This window comes from Cajanus cajan, chromosome 4, assembly GCF_000230855.2.
Source record: "Cajanus cajan strain Asha chromosome 4, NIPB_CcT2T_4, whole genome shotgun sequence".
Lineage (NCBI taxonomy): Eukaryota > Viridiplantae > Streptophyta > Magnoliopsida > Fabales > Fabaceae > Cajanus > Cajanus cajan.
Genome location: NC_138520.1, coordinates 6,889,515 through 6,905,205, shown reverse-complemented (window position 1 = coordinate 6,905,205; position 15,691 = coordinate 6,889,515). Strand labels below are relative to the sequence as shown.

The 15,691-nt window shown below is 30.3% G+C and overlaps 1 protein-coding gene and 1 long non-coding RNA gene across 2 annotated transcripts; one reads left to right on the top strand and one right to left on the bottom strand.

Moving 5' to 3' along the window:
- Positions 1-453: 453 nt before the first annotated feature.
- Positions 454-3,241, bottom strand: LOC109818490 (uncharacterized). The gene is made up of 2 exons (XM_020383971.3): positions 1,978-3,241; positions 454-1,484 (listed from the first exon to the last, which is right to left on the bottom strand). The coding sequence occupies exons 1-2, from the start codon at positions 2,906-2,908 to the stop codon at positions 958-960; spliced, it is 1,458 nt and encodes a 485-aa protein (XP_020239560.2). The 5' UTR covers positions 2,909-3,241; the 3' UTR covers positions 454-957.
- A 7,655-nt stretch (positions 3,242-10,896) lies between these two features.
- Positions 10,897-12,780, top strand: LOC109813365 (uncharacterized). The gene is made up of 2 exons (XR_014433629.1): positions 10,897-11,290; positions 12,274-12,780. It is a non-coding gene; the product is annotated as an uncharacterized LOC109813365 (long non-coding RNA).
- Positions 12,781-15,691: the final 2,911 nt, after the last annotated feature.

Sequence of the window (15,691 nt, the reverse complement as noted above, 5' to 3'; positions counted from 1 at the left end):
GCCATGACAACAAACATCCACGACTAGTCAACCACTACCCTTTCTATCAGCAGAAGAATGAGAAGAATAAAAAGGGAGTTCTAAATTCTTATGTGCAAAATTATTAGTTTACTCTTCTATATTAATTTTAAGTTTCTCTTTAGTCTTCTGTTTATTTGAAATGACAAACTTTTGAAAAGTTCTATTACCAATTAGGACTCACCTAACGGTATTAATGCCTTAAAAAAACTAATGTTAGGTGCAATAGCGGATTTGAAAGGAAGGATAACATCACAATTAAATACAAGTCAGAGGGCTAAATTGACAGAAAATAAAAAAAAATAAAGGACCAAATCAAGACTTTAAAAGAACATGGAAAACAAAACCATATTTCAGTCTATAATAGATATTAATTTTCTGATGATCCTTCTTTTCCATCCTTTTATATGTTGCCGTTTCTAACAACCATTCACGTGAAGAAGCAAATAAAATGTTACATTAAAAACTGTTGGTACAAACAGTTCTACACTTGTATTCTTTATTTTCAGTCAGTTGAAGCCTGAAAGTAAATTTTTAATTATATGAGGATACAATATTTACAGAGGGGGTGGTTATGTTCTCTTCAAAAAGAAAAAATGAAATGCCTGGCCACTTGAAAAAAAAAAAAAAGTAGAAAACGAGAGACAAACTGTATTTGACTAGTTAGTCAATGTTAAGCCTCCACAATGGGTGATGATAGATAAAGTAGTGTGTCACGTATATGAATCTCTTTCTCTGTGTGTTCTGTATATGTTCGTGTATGACTAATCGATGCTGAAGATCCCACTCAGATGGTGAGACACATCAAACACTCTTCCCCACGAAACTCTTGTATGTGCAAAGAAAACCATGTCCCATAGACCATAGGGACAATCAACCAACCATGATGTTGAATGCCAGAGCCAAGACAATGTACCGATGTTCACTCTTTGTTGTCATCTATGATGCTGTGTGTGGGGATTTTCCAGAACCATCCAAGACGATTTCAAATAGATCAGCCTCAGACTCCTCATCAAAATCCAATGTTCGATTCTTATTGATATTATTATTATTATTATTATTATTATTATTTCCATTGTTGTGGCTTCCTTTGGTTGTGGACCGGTTGAGCCACTGAGAGTCGATCCTTCCCATTGAGAATAGTTCCCTGCTGTCATCATAGCCCAATGTAGCAGGTGAATTTACAAGTGGGGCTATGAAGCATGGATTTGGTGTTCTCTGGGCATTTGCAGGTGCATATTTAAATGCACTTTGTCCAAAATTAACTAACACCATAATGTCTATGTTTGCAGCCAAGATTGGAAACAGTGGTGTGCCAAATTCCTCTGTCTGGCAGTGAATTACATGCATTAGCTCTGAGTCTAATGTGAAGAAAACCTTCTTCTGTCTAGGATCAAACCCACAACCAATCACTCTATCGGTTCCTACCCATTCAGCCTTCTCCGATTCACGTACAAGTTTCATTCCTGTAACCAAATTGCATACTTAGATGCCTCTAAAGATGCCAAAACAATATAGCAGAAAATGAAATACAAACCGAATTTCCAAAAAAAGTATTTCAAAAACTAAAAAAACAGAAATAGTAGGAAAACGTTTTCTGATCCTATTTTCACAATACCCAAAATGAAATTTCCCATCCAAAACTTCACAAGTTTTGATTTTCTCATCTTATTCTAATTGAACAGAACAGAAAGTTGTGCCTTGCACCACCATCCATTAGCTATATGAACATCCTAGTTCAATTTCATTTTGAGAACAAAAAAGAGATTTTGAAAACACAATTATAATCCCAATCCCGATAGACAACAAAATAACAGAACAAAAAAAGACATACTAGTTGTTACTAACTGTTAGCATTAACAAGTATACCCAATTTTGTCTACAAAACTCTACCTAATTAGGTCAAAGGGAAGCAAACGAAATGAACATGAAGACTAAAGAGTTAGTAGTTACACTTACCATCAAGATAGAGAGAACCGTTGGAGTTGAAGCCGATGCTGCCAGGGTAGCTACCAGGAAATCTCAAAGGAACAGAACCCAATGCTGTTAACCCCAACGAGAACATCACAGATTGACCTTTCCCATTCCCATTCCCACCCTCTCCTTCAACATTGTTGACTTTATTACCATTCCCACTAGTAACATGAACCAAAGCCTCCGAATTCCCTTTACCATTAGACTTACCCTGAACCAAAAGCTTGGTCTTTTCACCCTCCTTACTCTTCCCAGAAACCGATTCACCCTCATCCCCACGAGAATACAAAATAGTAATCTCAAAATACGCCTCTTGCGGAAAAGCACAGTGCCCCAAAGGAGGCCCAGGCAGAGGCAAAGCCCCTCTGATAATAGAAGCAACATTCATAGATAAGTTGTGGTTTTGTTGAGAGTTTTTGATCCCAGGGTTCAACCTGACCTTCTGCATAAACTCAGCAGATCCACGTGACACTTCCCAGCTTATCTCAGCCCCCGATTCCCTCTCTCTCTCTCTCCCCGAATCGTTTCCCGGCGCAGCGCAAACTCCTAAAAGCGTTGATCTTTTCGAAGGAGACGGCGTGTAACTCTTGTAGCCCGTGAAAGCAAATCGTGACCACCCGTTTTCAACGGCATCAGCGGCCATAGATGGATGATCACCCCAGTTGAACAAGCCTCTTTTCCCAGACACGCTGCCACGAAAAACATAATAATTGTTGTAGCTTCCCTTGCTGTTCTTGTTTCCCTGATCCAACTCAAAACCCTCTTCAATCCCTCCCTGAACGTTCTCCACTCTGGTCGGTTCCACGAAATTCCTGTGCCTTCTTCTGTGACACCAACGCCAGAGGAAGACCAAGAGAAGGGTTGCCACGCATCCCACGGCGGAGGCCGCCACCGCCACGCGTATCCACCGGCTCATCGCTTTCTGAATGTTCCTTCTTTGCCTTGCGGGTTTGTATGCATAGATGAGAGAAAAGATGTTGTTTTTTTTTTTTTTGGGGAGAGAAGAATGAGTGAAATAATGAGGTGGGTGGCGGGCGTGGACTAAGACTGGTTCAAGGAAAGCATGCAGAGGAGAGGTAAGGTTGCGTTTTTTGTTTGATTAAGAATTTTTATTTTTTTGGGCAGTTCCCTATAATTTAATACCGTGGGAAGGAACCGACAAACTCTCCTTCTTAAGCAAAGGACGCGTTTGACGATTTATTGTGTCTTCTGTTTTCAAAGGAGAGAGAAAGACAGAACTGTGGTTCAGTAGTTTCTGCTTTCCAATTTCCATTATCTACCACTTCCAGAAACATAACTCATCATTCCCTAAGTTATAAATCAAAACCGGAAATAGAAACACATGAATGATGAATCAGTTTTTATTTTTATTTTTATATAATATTCTTTTTAAATTATTTTTATTATAAATATTAAAAAATAATATAATTATAAAGTCATGTGTTATAAATAAATATTTAAAAAATAATATCATTAACTAATATAAAAATAAATTATTTATATTTTAAAAATATTTTTTTATTTATAATAGAGAATAAAAAAGTTATATTATTCGGTAAAATTAAGTAAAAATTTATAAGTTAACAAATTAAATCGAAACTATTCCATAAAATGATTAGTTTATATAATAAATTAACCGATAAATATAATGATTAGTTGAACAATAAGTTAACCTATAAATATAAAATGACTCAATATGTAGTATTTATAATGAAAGTGAAAATAATTTGAGTTAAAAAGGTAAAAAAAAAAAGAAGTAAAAATAAATTAATAAAAAAGAAAAGAAACTTACTTGTGAAATTAAATAAGTTTTTGAAATAATTTTGTATAAACTTTTTATAAAAAAATTTGTTTTAATCAAATTAATTTATGAGTTAATCTAATCAAATTAATTTAAACTTATACAGAGGAAAATAAATCTAAAAATTAGTAGAGGGATGAATTATTAATTTTTTAATGAGCAGAGGGATAAAGATTGTTTGCACTTGCGTGAAGGAAAGAGAGACGTGGAAAGAAAAATAATAATATATGCGATGATTAAAGAAGAAAGAAATAATGAAGAACGTAAACGGATGTAAAATTTAGAATGTAAGAAAATAATTATAATTATTAGTAGAGAATGAGAGAGTAGTTTTCCCCTATTCAAAGAAAATGTTGTTTGGGTAGTTATCTTGTGGTAAGCATGACAATCCCGCCTTTAGAGTTTAGAGCAAAAAGTTGCAGATGCGAATTGGGTGCTTTTTCTGAGTTCTGATTCGTCTGAAGAACATTTTGGTTGGGTTATCTTGTTCTTGCGAACAGAGCACCAATAGTTCTTCTTTACTGGTCGCAAGTCTTGTACTACCAAAATTTGGATACAAAGAAATTTGATTTTTAGTAAAAGGCGTGGGCGTGGCCCCTTAGAATGCCAGAAAAACAAGACTCATAAAAAGTATAAAATAAAAAGCAAGTTTTTTATTTAAAAGAAAAATAAAAGTCATTTGTGCATGAGTATGAGTCCAGACCTCCCCGACTATGTAGGTAATGTACAAAGTTGCCACCACTTTAACACAAATATTTTGATTGATTGGATATACATGTGATAGTTGATTTATTAAATTGGACATTTAATTTATCTTTTTAAAATTTATTTAATATTTATGTAATTTTTACTTTATTTTTAATTTGTTAAATAAAATAAAATTAATATAATTTTATAATTATTATTTTATGTTGAAATTTTTATTTTTTTTATAAAAAATATTTAATTAGTTTTTAAACAAATACATATATATTTAACACTTAACGGTTAAAAAAATAAAAATACAAATTTCATTCCTATTAAATTTCTTATTTTATGTTGAACATGTGTCTCATTGTGTAAATATTATTGTGATGTTTTATAAGTCCAATTATTGAAAAACCCTCTGAGTAGGCATTATCTCTTAAAGTAGATTGTTGAATCTTCTTTAAATTCTTAGTTTATGTTGGAGTAAAGTATGAAGTCGATGACTACTATCCTTAACTGATTATTGGAGAGGTGTGTGGTATCACAAGGATAATTAGCTAAATTGTAATCCATATAGGACTTGATTAATACATGTCAATGTCGTGGTAAGTTCATACTCAAACTATGTTATACTTGACAATGATACTAGACTTTCCTAACCTAAGTGGAAACATCCAAGAAATCATGTGTAGGGATTGGTATCCTAATTAGTTGTTGATCTAGCAGACATAAAAGGCATGAAAATAGATCAATTGGTTAAGTTGAGTCAAGCCACTTAAACTACTCATCTTGGTGTAAGAGATCTCCATGTGTGAATGTGTGACAATGCATTCGTTGAAATGTATGCATATGACGTGGCATTACCTGGTGTTCACATGCTTTGGTGATTATATGGTTGTATGGAATGGTTATGGGGTAAGTTTGATTTGCTTAAGTTGTTTGCTTTTCAAGCTTGTTAATGTCATGTTGAGTGTTGTATAATGTGAACCATGAAATGCATGTTGGGTGGTTTACATGTTGGTAGTATAGTTGTATTTCATTTATACTTGTTATATGTTGATTCATTTGAAATTTAGCTTACCCTCTTAGAATAGTGGATTAAGCCTAACTCAACCCTACAAAATCGGCTTGTAAGGTGAGGGTTGCTTTCCACTTATATACTATTCAATTGCCTAATCTCTAGTCGATGTGGGACTTGGGTTTTTCCCAATACACCCCCTCACGTCCAGCACTATTGGGCTTGGTACGTGGATAAATGGTGGGTGACCCTTTTTAATGATCTAAGATTGGCGGGACTTGGGTTTTTCCCAATACACCCCCTCATGCCTATGAGGCATGCATCAATGGTGGGTGGCTCATTTTTAAAGTGGATCTAAATGGCTCTGATACCATTTTAGAATAGTGGATTAAGCCTAACTTAACCCTACAAAACCGGATTGTAAGGTGAGGGTTGCTTTCCACTTATATACTATTCAATTGTCTAATCTCTAATCGATGTGGGACTTGGGTTTTTCCAATATACCCTTGCATGTTTTCCTTGATGATTGGACTACAACGATTATATTTTCATGGGAGTAAGACAGGGTTAGCTAGAGGTAGGATATAGTTTTGTGTGACCATATTGGTGATGACAGAGCTAATTTGTTAATGCTACTATGATGTAGTTGTTTTTGGTAGAGCTGCTTGACCGACAATTTAAGATTAATATTTAGTACTAGATTACTTTACATATATAATTTATATACTTGTTTAGTTATTTTATATCTTTAGTTGTTGTTATAAATTTTACACACACACGCATATATGTTATTGTACATATATTAAAGTATTGTTTATATATTAATCATAGGCAATTAGATGTTATATTATTTTGCTGCAGTAAAAATTGTTAAGTGTAAGAACCATGACGGATCATTACAATAACATAAATTATATTTTATATTTATGATAAATAATTTATATTGTATCATAATAATTTTTATTTATTGATAATCTATTTCAAAATATTAAAATTTAATTTATAAATAATTATGATAAATAAAAATCAAATTAGATAAGAAGTTAAAAAAAATTAAAAACCCTATCGTCAAAGAAAATTTCTAAAAATACTATCGCACAAGATAGGAGTTTGTGTTTAATATATAGGAGTTAATACATATCAATTTTTTATAAGTTTAAATATATTTTTAGTCTCTCAAATTTAGTATAAATTTGTTTTTGGTCCCTCAAATTTAAAACTGTTATTTTTAACCCTGAATTTTCAAAAATCTTGTTTTATGCGATATTAATTGGATTTAATGTGATGTTCTCACTAATAAGGACACCAATAAGTATATTTTATATGATAATATTTGACAGCTTTCTAACAAAATTTGAGTATAATGACTAAAATAAGTTTTTTTGAAATTACAAAGTCTAAAAAGATCGATTTTAAATTTAAGAAATTAAAAATAAATTTACCTTAAATTTAAAGACTTAAAAACATATTTAATTTTTTTTTATTTCATAATATATCCTGAGATACAAACACCTGGATTAAAATATGCGAGTATATTCTATTTTATTTTTAAAATTAATAAAATAGATTGTTTTGTACTTATTTTGTAGTAGTAATTTTTTTAGTAAAAAAATATAACTCTTTCTCATCAAATTGATCCTTATAGAGAAAAATTGATACTTTCAACATAACTCCATATCCAAAATCGAGAATTAAATCTCATCAAACTATTTGAATTAATAATTTTTTTGATTATATTTAATTTAATTCATATATATCTTATCGAAAATGATAATCGATTATATTTCAAAATTATTAACAATAAATAACGCGTATAAAATTTTATTTCTGAATCAAATTGATTTTCTTAATGATTCCAACAACACAATGTTTGAATGGACCTCTTGATTTTCTTAATGATTCCAACAACACAATGTTTGAATGGACCTCCAACATTCCATTTGAATCTAGTGGGGGTTTTAGTTGAGTGAATGCACTCTGCCACTAATGCACCTGACATCATAATTCATTGTTATATGTTTAATATATCTGATTAAGATTTGAGAGAAAAACATTATCACATGCAGAATTTGTCTCATTCACTGAATAATGGTTCTTCCAGATGGCAAAGCTCATTGTGAAGATGTGTCTCAAATTATACGGCCATGCATGGACCATGGTGGAACCGGATTCGAAGCAGCCATACACATATATATAAAGAAGAGTTCAAACGACACTGATATAACTTTTATTAAGTGTTACACTGCTCAATAATTTTAAATTAAATGTGAATTTTGTAAATCTAACAGTTAGATTGAAAGTTATTTACTCTTAAATTATATATACAAAATTTTATATTAATCCAAAATGATTTGATACTTCATTCTTATAAAACAAAATTGACGTAATATATTTATTTTTAAATATACTAAAATATGAACACTTTGATTACCCTCAAGTTGTTGTTTAATTTTAACAAAATTTGATATACACATATAAAGTGATATGAATTTTCAATCTGACGGTTAGATTTACAAAATTTACATTTAATTTAAAATTATTGAGCGATGTAACACTTAGTAAAAGTTACACCAGTGTCGTTTGAACCCTCCTTATATATATATATATATATATATATATAAAGGGATCCGTTTACTCCAGGAGTAAGTCTACCTAAACTTATTTCGTTCAATAATTCATATTTTACATCAAATTTCAACAATCTAACAATTGAATTTAAAAGTTTTTAATGTATAGATCAACTATGCAAATTTTTAAAAATTTTAAAAATCATTTGATACTTCATTTCATTAATTCAAATTGACGGATAATCATAAAATCATTTTATACATTGATTTGAATTTATGAAATGAAGAATCAAATAATTTTTAAATTTTTTAAAATTTACAAATTTGATATATGCATTAAGAACTTTAAACTCAACCGTTAAATCATTGAAATTTGATGTAGAACATGAGTTATTGAACAGAGTAAATCTATGTAGACTTACTTCTATAGTAAATGGATCCTTCTTCATATATATATATATATATATATATATATATATATATATATATATATATATATATAATTTTATTATGAGAAAGAATCCACTTACTCCAAGAATAAGTCTATCTATACTTACTCTATTTAATAATTTATATTTTACATCAAATTTCAATGATCCAACCATTAAATTAAAAGTTTTTAATGCTTAAATCAAATATGTTTAAAAAATTTGAAAACTATATGATAGTCTATTTTATTAATTTAAATCAATGTATAAAATATTTTTATGATTATCTGAATTGAATTAATAAAATAGAATATCAACCAATTTTCAATTTTTTTTTAAAATTTACATATTTGATCTATGCATTAATTTTTTTTTTAATTTAATAGTTAGATTATTAAATTTTAATATTGAGTAGAATAAGTGTAAATAAACTTACTAGTAAGCGTAAATAAACTTACTCTTAGAATAAGTAAATTCCTTCTCCATTATTATTATGAAATTTAAGAATTACTATTTTCAATTTTGGTGGAACTATTCAACATCAAACGTATCATTTTACTTTCATATTAATAAAAAATAAAAACCCATTTTGATCTTATGTTGAAATCAAAATTAACCAATCATTATTTATATTTATAGGTTGAAGTATTCTCCTCATTTGCTCAATATCCTTTTAAAAACAATCTGGATAATTTCTTAAATAGATTAATATACTTATTAGAGAAAAATAAATCAAAGAAATAAAATTATTTTTATATAAGTTGAAATTAATATATGGTATACTTCAATTTTTTTTTTTAAGTTTTCTCAATATTTAACTTCTCACAAACACTTGTAAACCTATACTAAGTTTTTTTTATATATAAATAAAGAAATAAATATTTATCTTAATTAAAAAAATTCATAAACTATATATTAATTAAAACTAGGTTATAGTATAGCTTCATATATATTGATTTTATCTTGAAAAATGAAAGAATGAAGGAGCAATGAACCAAATAATTGATAATCATTCTATGACCAATTAATCTGATGATGATACATGATTAAATTGCTTTTTTTAGATTGATGCAGCTGTGAAACGTGGGCATCATTATTTAAATTATAACTAATGACTTTATGGTGTTATTATATATATCGTAAGATTTGAGGTTAGCGAGGAGATTAGTTACTGCAGTGATACTCCAGGAACCAACTAAAAAAAATATATCGTAAGATGGTGATCTATCACAATGGCTTGGCCAACGAGAGTTACTTGCATGTTTACATGTATAGATAAGTTAAAGAAAAGCTACTTTCCCTATTAAATTGAATCACGTCATATGTGATTGATAATTGTAACTTGCAATTAATGTTTTAAAGAAAAATTCACATCTCATTACAAAGTATTGCAAAGTTTTAGAATTGTGTATAATATATATAGATAAATAAATGAAGATACATAATTACAAGGTTACAATTACTTTAAAAAAAATAATGCGAAAGAAGTTCAAGACACTAATAACTTGTTTAAAAAAAAAACCACGATAACTTATTGACGTGTCTTTTATCTAAATAAAATTCACTAAATTCTTCAAATGAGATGTGCTGTTCACTACTAGAAATATGTCATTTACCTAAGGATTTTCATGCGAAAAAATATTTGTAAAAAATTATTGCAAAAATTATTGCAAATATAAATCTCCAACAAATTATTGCAAATATTTTTATAATTTTAAATTTGCAGAAAATTCTTGCAAATTTTACTACAAAAATATTAATTATATGAATTTTTTGTTGCAAATAAAAATTTCTAAAAAAATTTGCAGGATTTTCTTTATTTTCCTACAAATTTTTGTTTTAAATATAAATTTGCGAGTTATTTGTTTTTTTGTGAGCAGTATTTCCTGCCAATTTTTTTATTTATGATTATTTTTATTAATTTAAAAACTCCTCGTAAACGTAAACACATTTCCGTCTTCTCGTACTGATTGCATTCACCTCCGCAACACTATTTCTCTCATCCTCTTCGTTTCCGTCACCTACGTAGTCTACACGATCAAGCTCGTCTCCACCTCACGCGCCTGCAACCACCTTCCCTTCGCCAATCACACCTTCTCCGTCAATGCCTCCGCCTCCGCCTCCGCCCTCCTCCGCCGCCAGTCCCGCCAAACCAACCCCGAGGACCGCACCGCCCTCCGCCACGTCGTCTTCGGCATCGCCGCCTCCGCCAAGCTCCGGAACTAGCGCAAGAACTACATCAAGCTCTGGTACAGACCTAGGGAGATGCGCGGCGCCGTCTGGCTCGACCAGAACATGACGCCGAAGCCCGACGAGGACTCTCTCCCGCCGGTGAGAATCTCCGGCGACACCGCCAGGTTCAAGTACACGAACCGGCAGGGGCACCGGTTGGTGAGAATATCCTTTCATTACATTGTCCTTTCTTTGCTTGTTTCAATTTTGGTTTGCATGAGGTAATTGGATGTGGATACATCTACAATTAAGCCTATTTGGAAATGGAAACTGCTGTTTTGTTTTTTGGGGGGAAAAGGAGGGGAATTAGGGTTTAAGTTTTTTATAAGGGGATTAGGATGCATGAATTATTCGAGTGAATGTTATCAAGGTTCGTAGTTAAATGGATCTGGTGTTTGTGTGAAAAGGGAAAATGTTGCTGCTGATGTTTAAAATTTTTATTCATTCTGCTTCAGTGTTGTTTGATCCTTAATTCTTTCGCACGTACGTGATCTTCAATGGGCTGTTGCAGCTGATCATATACACTAAGGAGAAAAATGCCATTCTGTTTACTTATCCTCCTGTTGTAAGTTTCTTTTAAGTGTGCTGAGGCTCTTTACTCTAATGCTAGAGTTTTTATTTACGTATGGAGAATATATGCTGTGTTTCACTTGCATAATTGCATTGTTTTGGATGATTGATAGTTGAAGTTTATTCTACCACATTCCTTGGGTCAGTATTCGGTAAATTACAAAATATCAGTCCTATGGTGTTGGATTTGGAGATTGTAGAATATTGAAACACATATATATATGATCTATACATATTACTCACTACTTTGTGTAATGTTTAACATGATCTATTAGAATATGTGGTGATGTTTTATGACAGGTTTGTTTCAATTAATGAAGGTTGTAGATTTATTGGGTATATAGAATTTGACAATTTTTTCTTCATCTTTAGTTGTATATCAAAATTAGGAAAATTTTTAGACATTCTGTGGCTCCTTGTTCTGTGTACTGATTAATTTTTTGTTTCATCTAACCATTTTTAACTCACTTTCTGATATAGAGACATAACATTTAAGAAATGTATGATATCTATTTTGTGTTTGTGAAAGAGAGAGTTTTTGTGAGTGTGTGTGAGAGGGAGAGAGAGAGAGAGAGAGGAATATGCCATTTTATTATTGTTTAAATTGGCAATCCTTTTTGTTCTATCCTAAGAGAGCAATAGCACCGAAATTTTAGTCTGGTTAGTTTGTTATAATTGTGGCATGCGTGAACTTAAAATCCATCCAATAATTTTAACATAATTCATAGACACTAAACAGACTCTAGTGTATAAAACGGGCCATACATCCAGCACAATTATCAATAGTGCAATATAACAGTGCGGTGCAGCCATGGCAACTGCAATTGTGACCAAAATTGCATTTGTTGTTTTGGCTGGATTGACTTTTGTGTATTACGCTGCCTTTGTAAGTTTACCTCTGCAAAGTTTTTGCCCCCTATTTTTCGTACATGTTAATATCTTTCTGATGCTAAAATGTTCATAATATGGAAATATCAGGGATGGAGAAGAAAAAAGCCTAGTGACAGGTTCCAATTGTCTACATAAGGTATGGCTTAGCCTGGAAAAGCACTTTCTGGAGTGAGTCATGGGGGATTCCTTGCATCATATCATTTAGAGTGGTTTTTATATTTGGATGTGTTTTGGCCTAGTTGTTTTATGTTGAAAGCAATAGAGCAAGCTGGTCATCATCTGAGTAGAATAATTTGATGCGATCGAATCATTGGTTGGGTGCTAGTGCTACAACTTTGGCCTTTGCTTCTTCTGTAGCCTTTGTATGTATTATTCCTTTGTTTGATTGTGTAATTCCACTCATTATGTAATTAAACGTATTATTACGTGTATGCAAAGAGTACTGGATTCCTACAATACTGAGGTAACGGGCGTAAAGCAACCCTTGCCAGGGAGAAATTGTACGAGCAGGGTATTTTTATTTTTCTTTTATTGACCATACATGTTTTTGTACCTCATTCTTTGTATAATAGTTCAGTGGGGCTTTCATGTGTATTACCGTTATGAAGTTTTTATTTTGCATTTGATGTTTATTGATTATGTAGCAAGCTTTCTTATTTTTAACTGAAGTAGCTAATCTTTATGCTTTCTCTTCCCTATGGCGTCTCCTAAGTTACTACGTTTGATGTGTAGTTTATTCAAGTAGATCATTGTATTTTATATAATATATACAACAATCATTTTATATAATATTTTTCGCTAGGTGAAGAGGATTTCTTGGTCTCTAATTATGCCTTCGTTAATCGTGGTTCATACCCTTATGAATATGCCTGACTGACATGGATAGCGTCTATGGACTTTGCGTTATACGTGAAAGTTATAAGAATTGTGAACTTGCAGGGCATCATAATATTAAAAAAAAAATTATAAAAAATTACCTGCGATTTTTTTTAGGAAATTTACTTGCGAATTTGAAATTTTGCAGAAAATTTACCTACAAAATTTTAATTTTGCAGAAAATTTACTTGGGAAATTTTAATTTTGCAAGAAATTGACTTGCAAATTTTATATTTCGTGGAAAATTTCTTGCAAAAATTTTGTGGATTTTAAAATTTGTAGAATAATTTTTGCAAATTTTCTAAGAATTTTTTTTCCACAAGAAAGTTTGCTGCCATTTTTTTTTTGCAAGAAAGTTTTCTATAGATTTTTTTATAGCAAAAGTCATAAAAATTTTTTTTACGAATTTTAAAATTGGCAAGAAACAATTATCCACGAAGGTATTAGCTGCGAAAATAAATTTGTAGAGAAATTCGCAGAAAACTTATTTCCTACAAATTTTAATGAAAAATTCCTAAGGAAATCCTTAGGTAATAGAAAAAATTCTAGTAGTGGTTGGAATTTTATAGATAAAAAATATAATATACCTCACTAAAAATAATCAATAGACTTTTTCAGGGGTATCAATTATCAACCAAGTCAATATATAAAATTCGATTAATGGTTCATCATTCGATTATGATAGTGTTATGCAGAATGTTATATTCTTTTGTTGGTGGTGGTTATATAAGGTAAACAAGGGGACAAAATTTAACTTGAGCCAATGGGTAAGCAACATTCAAACCTGTATTCGAATTCAGTAAGATGGTGAAAGCTTACAACAAAAGTGTGAAATCAAAAAGGAAGGAGAACAATTCAAGTTCAAGATAGAAGCTAACAGAGCAACATAGTTAATCTATGTGTTTGTTACAATACTGCAATTTGCTGTGAGTGGATCTATGTATTTACTATGATTTTATAATATGTCACAGAGGGAGAGTTTAACGAGAATTATGGATTCATGGTATGTTTAGATGAGAAATTTTACAAATTCAAGGAATTTGAAATTTTTGGTATTTGAATTACTTTGATTTCAATTTCTATTATTCTTAAAATATTTTATTTGGATAAGTTAATTCAATTTTTTTAAAATTTTAAATTGTTAAATTAGATATGATAATTTGATTGTACCATAGTAAAATTGATTTTAAAAATACATTTATATGTTGATATTTTTAAATAAAATTTTATAAAAATAAATATTAGCCAATTTTTAAATATTTAATAATTTTAAAAATTAATATTAAATAATATTTAATAATTTTTAAATTATTTTTAAACATTTAATAATTAAAAATATGAAGAGATAAGATAAAATATATTAGTGAAATAAGGAAAAAAATATGAGAAATTTCAAATTCTTACTTTTTTGGGAGAATTTGAAATTCTACTATTTCAAAAAATTTCACAAATGCTTGAATTTCAAATTCTTTGTAAATTCTTCATCCAAACAAAGTAATTCACCTCAAAGAATTTGAAATTCTTCAAACAAATGAATTCATTTAAATTCTCCATCCAAACACACTCTCAATGATTTTGTTGTACTTATCTCAATTGACACTTCTTGTGCGCAATTGACTTTATTTAATAAAATTGTTGCCTTCCAAAAAAAAAAAAAACAAGTCAATATATATTTTACATATGTAATTAATTTGAGGCGCCAATATATATATTTTTCATATGTATCAATATATCTTTTGCATAAATGTGAGGTACCAATAATCATTAGTGTTTGTTATACATGGGACAAGTTACATTTTTTACTTCGCATACTCATACTCATAATACTAATAAAACAAAAGATTAATCTTGTTTGAATAAAACTTAATCTAAAATAACTAAATAGTTTGTAAAACACCTCTTAGAATAGAGAATTCACATTTGGTTCAAAAAAAAAAATATATATATAAATGTCTCCAAATAATGACTAGGCCATAACAACCATCCAAAACAATACATGAATCTAATGACTAACATCATTCTTAAATAAGGTGAAATAAACAAAGTAAATAGAATAACAAAACCCAAGTTGTAAATCGCAATGTCACATTCTATCTAAGCTTCAACCATAAACACGCTAAGGCCTATGCCTTAACACCAACACCATCATCATCTAGATGACCTTCTACAAAACATTCACGAGAACAATAAATAGAGCAAGGGAAGTGAGATACGTCTCACTCTAACTCTTGGTATAAGATAAGGTCGGATAGCAACACACATAACATAACTTATAACATATACAATAAATATTGAGAATGTAAACAAAATATCAAAGTTATTAGTAACAACAAAGACGTATCAAACTACATAATTAAGAGCAATTACAGTTTACAAACTTGATACAATTGGACATAAGCTTATCTAGATCTACATGCATGTGGCACCAGTAAAACTTATGTACAGTTGTCCAGAGGCTAATACTCATGTGTGGTTGTCCAAAGGTTAATACTCATGTGCGATTAATACTCATGTACGGTTGCCTAAAAATTAATACCCATGTGTGGTTAATACTCATGTATGGTTACTCGAAGGCTGATACTCATGTACAACTAGAAAACATTTTATACACATGATGTATGTCACTTAT

Excerpts from the sequence above, each read along its gene's own strand:
- LOC109818490 (XM_020383971.3), bottom strand. The coding sequence starts at position 2,908 with ATGAGCCGGTGGATACGCGTGGCGGTGGCGGCCTCCGCCGTGGGATGC. Across the intron at positions 1,485-1,977 it reads CGGTTCTCTCTATCTTGATG|GAATGAAACTTGTACGTGAA; the intron begins GTAAGTGTAACT and ends ATTTGGTTACAG.